This window comes from Cornus florida, unplaced genomic scaffold (genome assembly GCF_030987335.1).
Source record: "Cornus florida cultivar Cherokee Brave unplaced genomic scaffold, ASM3098733v1 CherokeeBrave_3.0.0_Hap2_Chr02, whole genome shotgun sequence".
In the NCBI taxonomy this organism is placed as follows: Eukaryota; Viridiplantae; Streptophyta; class Magnoliopsida; order Cornales; family Cornaceae; genus Cornus; species Cornus florida.
Genome location: NW_026775572.1, coordinates 26678644 through 26687541, shown reverse-complemented (window position 1 = coordinate 26687541; position 8898 = coordinate 26678644). Strand labels below are relative to the sequence as shown.

Sequence of the window (8898 nt, the reverse complement as noted above, 5' to 3'; positions counted from 1 at the left end):
ATCAATTGTTTGAATCCTCATTAAGTTTCTGTTTTGATTCTTTTTCAGAATGAAAACGTGAGTCAGAGCAGTTTTCGACACCAAAGCAACCTCCAATAGATGCAATGCCTGAAAGAGAAATACACAAATGAATGGATCATTGGCAACTAGTAAATGTAACAACTACAGTAAAGCGAAACTAATAACCATAAAATACTCAACACTCATCCTAACACGTGATCCCCTATAGCATGAACAGAGTATTAAGCCAAGCCCACACATAATTAAAATTACAGTCCCATGTTAGATAACTATTTGTGTTATGAACTAGTTGTGAGAATGAATAGAATATAAGCTTTACTTATAATCGAAGTGTTATGTATTTACCTCCTCCACACCCATGACCACTTCTTGCTCTAAAATGTCACTGAAAGGAACATTAAACCTGTCCATAACATACAACAGACATTGGAGATAAAGGCGTTATGGTCAAATCGTCAGTCACCATGAACATGGAAGGTCCTCTCAAGAATCCTTTGCCAGTTATTGCTTCCACTAAACAGGTCTGACCTCGAAATGAAGAGATATTAAAAAGGGAAGAAGCAGTAGAGTAACATGGATATGAAGCTTCCTCGATGGGAATGAGCTGCTTATGCAAAGCAAGTCCTCAGGCCAGCTTTGGATTGACCAAAATCGACTTCATCTCCTTGGATGTTAAGGATTCCTCAACATTCAAATCTTGAATGCTCTTGTACAGATTATCCAAGCAACCCCTCAAGGACAAACAAGGCAATTTTTCGAAGATAAAACCAAGTGGATATGTGAGGAAACTGCCAATAAGATTAACAAAATCATCTTTTGCTTCTACGTACAGAGCCTTGTAATTAGATTTGTTGATGATAAGCTTCAAAGTCATCTTCATTTCCTTCTTTGTTGTGTCCATGGCCATTTGATGTTGATTCGTACTTCTTGGACCATATTTTTCACGGTAAACGCAAAAACTGCTTTTGTCAATTGTTGATTCGAAGAGGATCTCCGAGAATGGAGCCTTTGTTGTTAATGAACAACTGAGAGAGAGAGAGAAAGGGTGACTAAGTCATTTTGTACATGGAAAAATAAGGAAAGTAAAACTATACTTGTTTATTACCTTTTCCATTCCTATGTTTATAGTCCTTTCTTCTCTTGTGCTTCTATCTGTAGCTTTAAATTCATTGAGCAGGGCTACACATGTCGTAGTGGAAATGGGCTTTACCTGAAAGTCATCAGTTATTATAAACCTTGCGGTAGGTTTCACAAACACCCCTCCTTGATGTATAGAGGGATGGTTATCCAGTTTATGCAGGGTGCGAATGGTTAATCCACAACGATAACGAGCATTCAAGTAAGGACCAAAACATATACAGTTAGGATTATAACTGTTATACTTAACACAGCAGGCATAGAAATCGTTAGTGTCAACAAAATTCAGCTTTAGGTTCCTGCAGTAAATTTCAGCTGCACTTCGAGGACGAAGCAGCATGTCCTTGCACTTCACACTTCGTAGATGTTCCTTGTCAAGATTCTCAACACTTTCATTTAAGTTGTTCAAACAACCAAAATTCTCTTCTATTGAGTGTTCACGGGCAAGTCTGATAATGTTTCCAATAGGCATGGTCATGAAGCTGAAGAGAACATCAACAAAATCCTTATTGGACTCAACAAAAACAACCCGATTTTTATCTTTCTCCACAAGCACCTTCAGTGTTATACATTGTGACGCGTCGTTCAACATCATATAGACAGCTATGTGGTGATGGTTATATTGGAAAAATTCAGCTAATTTTTTACTGAATGTATCCTGCATCAATTATCATATAGTATGTTAGATGTTTCATAAAACGTTGGATTTTATTTATATGATAACCAATCTGTATATTAAGTTCTATATGATGACTAAACCGTAGCAATTGAATTTCGATATATATGATGACTTAACTGTATGTCGAATAAACTAATAGATCAATCTTTAATAGAACAAATCATATGTGCCATTTTCCCAAATGCAAAATTTTAATGTAAAAATAAAGACAAAATATATTTTGACCAAATTCGATAAAGATTCTTAATTTTCTAAGTAACATTGCAAAAATATCAAAGAAACAGAATGACTAAATATATTGATATACTCTTTCCCTATATCCTGCCTTTCTGGTGCAAGTGATGTATTAATAAATAATATAATCATGAAAACTTGACCGAACTGCACTGCATTTATAATTCCCATGTTCTATAAACATACAGCTTACAATGCTCACTAGGAAAAACAAGACATTGAAACAGTGAAGATTATTCATAACTGATTTCTAAGTATGCATATCTGTACTGGCGCAATATTTTACTGAGCACAGAGATTTTAGACTCAAATTGCATACAAAACACTATCAACCATATATCTAAGCATAGTTCCTAAACATAAGTCAGCATTAGAAGATACCTTTATCCATTAAATCCCCTAACAATGCTGCAAAAAGTGGGTGAACAAATATTCTCTACAGTCAACTTGAAAATCAAATTCAAATAATCAAAATTTACCTGAACAGATTAATAGTAATCAAATTTCAAGTTACTAGAATAGTGCCAATTACATAATCATAAAGCTGAAAAAGGGCCTGCCCCTTTCAACATCAAATAAGAAGCATATCAGGAGAAAATTTAGACATTATTATATTGACCTTATAATCATAGTACCTCAAAATGAATTACACAAGAAGATGAAGAAGATCAGGAAGAGTAAAAACTTGTGAACTGAAGTAATGGTACCTTATCAGACCCAACAAGAGAAACACAGCCAGCAACTACTTGTATGTCTAGAGAGACCAATGGGACAATGGATGTATAAAGAAGTAGCAGAAGATGATTTAATGATAAGAAGAGATTGGAAACTAGAAAGCCTGATACTTTTCAATTCCTCCTTTATCTTTCTAGGTTGGAATCTCTATTTCCAATGGAAGAATTTCAAATTCTGCTCCATTTTCTGTGCTGTGTTTTTTCTATTTCTAGGTCCTGACGCCTTATATTTCCTTTTAATAACATCTGACTTTTAATGCTACCCACCAAAAAAGAAAAGAAAAAGGAAAAAGAAAAGAAGGGGAAAAAAATAATTAAAAAAAAGAACTCCTAACATCCCTTTGACAAACATATGAACTCAAATTGCTTTATCCGTGAAGATGCAAGAAACTCCTTCTATTCTTTCTCTCTCTAGAATTCTTACACCTCAACCCGAATCAAGATCCCCCTCCTCTTCATTCCAACTCCTATTTATAGATATTTACAAGATATTTACAAGATAGTTACTAATTGCTGGACCTGGGCCTATTCCTCAGTAAGCCCTGGTCACTCTTGATGGGCTTACTCCCGCTCGGCCCATATGGCAGTGTCTTTTTATGGGCTGACCCAGCTGTTCGGACTGAAGGTTGTGTTTTGCGAGTCGGACCTGGCCCATGTCATCCAGGGCCTCCTCAACTGCCCCCATAATTGCCCCTTATTTAATAAGGGGTAATTATTGATGGCGTCTCATCATGACGCTGACGGCTCGAGATAACCACGTGGGGGAGCGAACGGTCAGATCCAGAATCAATGTTCCGGGGTTCGAGGGATTTCTTGCCTTCCCGACGCTTCGGCCCTCGGGCCCCCTTGCCTATATAATGCTCTCGAATTCCACTTCACTTCCCTTTACCGTCTCCATCATCAGCCAAATCTCCCTCTTTCTAGAACTGTGCTAAGCCTTTTCCGGTGAAATCCTTCGAGAGTCATTCTCCCAGCGATCTTGCAGTCCTCCGAGGTTAGTTTCGTTCTTTTTACTTTCGGCAGGCTTCCATTTTCCCTCTTTTAGATTCTTCTTGCACTTCCACCATGGTTGTAGATCTGGGTGTCCTTCGTATGAGACTTAGGCTTCCTGACAACATCGTAGTTAGGGTTTGCCCCCAAGACGTTAATATTACGACCGGCGCCGGCCTCCTGCCCGGCGAAGTCTTATTCACAAACCTTCAACTGAATGTTGTTAGGTTCCCTCTGCACCCTTTCTTTAGTTACGTCTTCAACAGATTGGGGATATCCCCTCTGCAGGTCAACCCCAACTTCTTTAGGATCATATCTGTTATGCTCTTATTGACGCGTGACAGAAATCTGGACCTTGACCTCATAGACCTCCTTCTGTGCTATAAGGTCAGTAAGATCCGTACTAACGAGCCCTTCTACCACCTCTACCCGTTCGAGAAGATGTCCATATGCACTGACACAATAAAATCTGAAAAGGGTTGGAGGGATAGCATAGTGGGTATTAGTGGGGCTTGGTCTTCGCCGGCTGCAGAGGATTACCCTATCCCGAGCGCCTTTGGTGTCTGCTCTGTCTCCTCCTATAAAAAATTCAAATCCCATAAACACGACTGCCCCTGTGAAACATGCGTTCCTCGTTTTTGCACTTACTTATGCCGCTCCTTGGGAATACCTTGTGATGACTTGAGCTACAGTGTTTGCAGGGATAGGATTAACTACTTGAAGAGATACGTTCTGAACGATATTCCTTCCTGCTCAGATCTCCTCACTTCAGACAACCTCTTTGCGCTCTCATCACTCGGCTACAATATGAGCAGACTGCAGATTCCCTCTTTTGGCAGGAGGAAAAATACTCCCCCAGTCATTCCTGCTGCTGGGGCGACCTCCTCTCCAGCGTCGGCTTCTTCTTCAGCCACCATATCTGACACTGTCCCGAGCGCAGTGGCTACTAACCCTGCTGCCAGCGCCCCTGCGGCCAACCAGAACGCGCCCTCCCCAGCTACCATAGCTCCTGCTGCTGCGGGGGGCGGTCGGGACAAAGAGCGAGGCAAAAGGCCTCATCCTGACAGTGAAATCGACCCTGAGGAGGAGCCTCTTATTAGAAGGACCCGAGTCTCTGGGCCGGGTACTCTCTTGCACCGAGCGATCAGAGCTCCTTCTCACTCTGGGCCTCCTGCAGCTGGTGGCTCTGCTTCTGCTTCAGGCCCCCCTTCTATCCCCAGCTTGCCGCCATGGGCCCCTCGGTACACTCGAACGGATGGGACGTTCGTGAAACCGAACGAGACCATGCTGAAGGATGGCCAGACCGCTATGGCCTACTACAGGAGCATGTGGACTCCGAAGGACATTGAGGCGGCAAAGGGCCTTTCCCAGAAGGACGTGTTCAGTCGCTTTCCCCAATCTGCTATGGAGGTGACTTTTATTTTCTAACTCATGAATTCTCTTATATTACTTGGTCTTGCCTTCTCCCGTTCTGACTATTGGTTTAACCGTTCTTATTGTGCACCTATGCAGACATTGTTTGGGATGATGGCCATGCAGAAGCAGGTGGAAATGGGGAACGCCAGGGCCCGAAAGTATTCTGACAGCCTGGAGGTGGCTAATAAAGAGAACGACCTCCTTGCCATGAAAAATACCGAGGTGCTGGTTCGGCTTGACAAAGCCGAGCAAGAGAGAGATGTCCTGAAAAAGGAGAATGATTCCCTTCAGGATGAGAAGGACGCCCTCCAGCTCGAGAAGAGCGTCTGGCAGACTGAGCAGGAATCACTCAGAGAAGAGAAGGCAGAACTCCAACGTCTTCTAGCTGATGAACAGTCTGCTCGGATGGCTTTTGAAAAAAGAGCTCTGGACGAGCGTACCGCTCTGATCGACGTTATCAGCAGAGTGGGTGGTGGGATGCTGGCCCTTCATGCTCGGTTCTCCAGGGTCGGTGCTCTTCGGTATGCTCAAGGATTCCGGGAAGGCTTCGCCGACCGGGTTCCGGATGAGGGACAGACCAGCTCCACTCCGGATGAGGTAGACAAGGATCTGGGGATCGAGCCTCTGGGGGTCTATGTCGACCCAGAACCCACCGAAGCGGAGCGTATATTTGATGAGTGCCAGGACATCGCATCCTCAAGGATCATCACAGCTCCTCCTACCGCTCTGCCACTGACCGCTCCCCAATCGTCAACCGTGGCTCCCTCTGTAGCCACTGCTGACGCTGAACCCCAGCCGAACGACTCAGTTATTCACCTGGATTCCCCACCTCATGAAGGTGAGGCGGCTGATGGGGCCGAGGAGGCGAGTCGGCAGGACCAGGATGCTGTTGGTACTGAGGCGTCTAGCTAGGGCTCCTTCGAATTCTTCCAGTTCATATCTTCTTGTAATGATGGACACCTCTCTTTTGTAAACTAAATGTTCAATATTAATGAAATGGCCGAACTCTTTTTCTCTATGTGTTGTGCTCTGTTCAACTTATCTTCAGTACATATATATCTTTTCTCTCTTTTTCTTTTTATATTAGTTTTGCTGTGTGTTTGTACGGCAAGTGCCTGGCGCTCGGCTAGAATGCCACTTGCCACTTGGCTTTAAATTTTTAGCAAGTGTCTGGCGTTCGGCTTATAGTGCCAGCTGCCACTTATCTTGCTTAAGTGCCTGGCGCTCGGCTAGAATGCCACTTGCCACTTGGCTTTCAATTTTTAGCAAGTGTCTGGCGTTCGGCTTATAGTGCCAGCTGCCACTTATCTTGCTTAAGTGCCTGGCGCTCGGCTAGAATGCCACTTGCCACTTATCTTGCTTAAGTGCCTGGCGCTCGGCTAGAATGCCACTTGCCACTTGGCTTTCAATTTTTATAGTAGACCATTGGAAAAGAAAATTCTTCTCTTCTTTTTTTGTAAATTCCGGTAACTTGCTCATTCATATGTATTTGATTAACAACAAATAACATCCAATTAAAACCAGAACTTAGCTTCTATTGATAGTACCTCTTCAGAGACGTGGCGTTCCAGGGCTTGTTGACCAACTTTCCCGCCATGGTTTCCAACGTATATGCCCCTTTGCCAATGACTTCTGCAATTCTGTATGGGCCTTCCCAGGGTGGCATCATTTTTTTGACCATCCCCACCTTTCTTTTCAGAACCAGATCGCCCGGGGCAAAATCCCTGTGTTTTACTCTCTTATTGTGACTATTCGCCAGCACTTGCTGATACGATGCTAGCCTTATAGCCGCTGCGTCCCTCCTTTCGTCTATCATGTCGAGGTTCAATCTTAACATCTTGTCGTTCTGATCTCGACTCCATGCTAAGCTTCTGATAGTGGGGACTAAATGCTCAACCGGTATAACTGCTTCGGTACCATACGCCATCGCGAACGGGCTCTCCCCAGTCGGCCGCCTTGGGGTGGTTCTGTAAGCCCATAGAACGTTCGGGAGTTCATCCAACCACTTCCCCTTATGATCTTCCAGCTTCTTCTTAATGCAGGCGAAAATGGTTCTGTTTGTGATTTCTGCTTGTCCGTTAGCCTGAGGATGACTTACTGCAGCCAACTTCTGGTTGATTCCATACTCCTCCAGCAGCTTTCTTACTTGCCTGCTGTCGAGGTTTGTGCCATTGTCCATGACTATTGTTCTGGGAACACCGAAGCGGCAGATAATGTTGTTCCAGATAAATCGTCTCACCTGAGTCTGAGTCACGCTAGGATACGGTTCTGCCTCCACCCATTTAGTGAAATAATCCGTGGCCAGTAACACATACTTGTTCTGAGCTCTTGCAGTTGGCAGAGGACCGACCACATCCATCCCCCATTGCGCGAAAGGCCACGGCGAGGCCATTACGTGCAATTCTTCAGGTGGTTGGTGGATCATTGGTCCATATCGTTGGCACTTATCGCACCTTCGAGAGAACTCCTCCGCATCTCTTGACATGTTTGGCCAAAAATACCCTTGTGTCATTGCTTTATGCGCTAACGATCTTCCCCCAGAATGATTGCCACACACACCCTCATGAATAGCTCGCAATACCTGCTGCGATTCCGCGGGGGTGACACATTTCAAGTACGGGCCAGAATAGGACCTTCTGTACAGCTGGTTCCGCACGATGGCGTACTTGGCAGCATTCTTTTTGAGTTTCCTAGCTTCATCCCTTTGCATAGGCAAAACGCCATCTCGAATATAGGTAATGATTGGGTCAATCCAACTCGGTTCATACGGTATGACGTTGACTTGCCAAGGGTCCGAGACCATCGGTTCTTCGAAAATGGACGGCTGGGTCACTATTCCCACTGGAATCACCCTCGCCAATGTTTCACCACAACTTGAAGCACTGCATGCTAAACGGTCTGCATCTGCATTCTGTTCCCTCGGCAACTGTATGAATTCAATCTTTGCAAAGTCCTTGGCTCTACGCAGAACGGCAGAACGGTATGCCCCCATCATGTCATCCTTGGTTGCGTACTCACCATTTACCTGCCGAACAATCAGCTGCGAGTCACTATACACTGTCAAACTTTTGATCTGTAGCTCTTTGGCCAACTTTAATCCATTTAGCAACGCCTCGTATTCCGCTTCATTATTGGTGGCTCGGAACTCAAGTCTGAGTGCTTGGCTCAAGGAAGTACCTTCTGGGGTTTGCAGTTTGATCCCAATCCCAGCCCCCGTCGGGTTAGAGGAGCCATCCACAAAAAGTTTCCAAGAGCCGCTTCTAAGGTCCTCTTCCGTATCTTCGGCATCACATTCTAGTAGGAAATCGGCCACCGCTTGCCCTTTAATAGCTGTTCTCGGCTCGTACGTTATGTCAAATGAACTCAACTCTATGGCCCACTTTGTCATTCTGCCCGAGAGCTCTGGCTTGTGCATGAGCGTTCTGATTGGGAAAGTTGTTAGAACAGCTATGGGGTGGGATTCAAAATAATGCCTTAACTTTCTTTTTGCATTTACAAGTGCAAGTACCACCCGTTCGGCCTTTGAGTATCTTTTTTCTGCCTCCATCAGTGTCTTGCTTACATAAAATACTGGGTATTGCACCCCTTCCTTGCAACGAATCAGAACGGCACTCGTCGCGACACCAGATACTCCAAGATATAGAAATAACTTTTCTTCCGGTTCTGGGGCTGACAGGACTGGCGGAT

The 8898-nt window shown here is 44.3% G+C and overlaps 2 protein-coding genes across 2 annotated transcripts; one reads left to right on the top strand and one right to left on the bottom strand.

Annotated features, from left to right (window-relative positions):
- Positions 1-1075: 1075 nt before the first annotated feature.
- LOC132295904 (uncharacterized) lies at positions 1076-2242 on the bottom strand. Its single transcript, XM_059794166.1, has 2 exons — positions 2210-2242; positions 1076-1816 (listed from the first exon to the last, which is right to left on the bottom strand). Exons 1-2 carry the CDS (start codon positions 2240-2242, stop codon positions 1076-1078), a joined length of 774 nt encoding a protein of 257 aa, XP_059650149.1.
- Positions 2243-4142: 1900 nt separating this feature from the next.
- Positions 4143-6421, top strand: LOC132294403 (uncharacterized). Its single transcript, XM_059792248.1, has 2 exons — positions 4143-5205; positions 5308-6421. Exons 1-2 carry the CDS (start codon positions 4237-4239, stop codon positions 6121-6123), a joined length of 1785 nt encoding a protein of 594 aa, XP_059648231.1. The 5' UTR covers positions 4143-4236; the 3' UTR covers positions 6124-6421.
- The last annotated feature ends 2477 nt before the right edge of the window (positions 6422-8898 follow it).

Bases quoted from the DNA above. Each gene is read 5' to 3' on its own strand.
- LOC132295904 (XM_059794166.1), bottom strand. From the start codon at position 2,242: ATGGGAATTATAAATGCAGTGCAGTTCGGTCAA. The intron at 1,817-2,209 runs GTTTTCATGATT...TAATTGATGCAG, and splicing joins ATGCAGTGCAGTTCGGTCAA to GATACATTCAGTAAAAAATT.
- LOC132294403 (XM_059792248.1), top strand. From the start codon at position 4,237: ATGTCCATATGCACTGACACAATAAAATCTGAAAAGGGTTGGAGGGAT. The intron at 5,206-5,307 runs GTGACTTTTATT...GCACCTATGCAG, and splicing joins TTCCCCAATCTGCTATGGAG to ACATTGTTTGGGATGATGGC.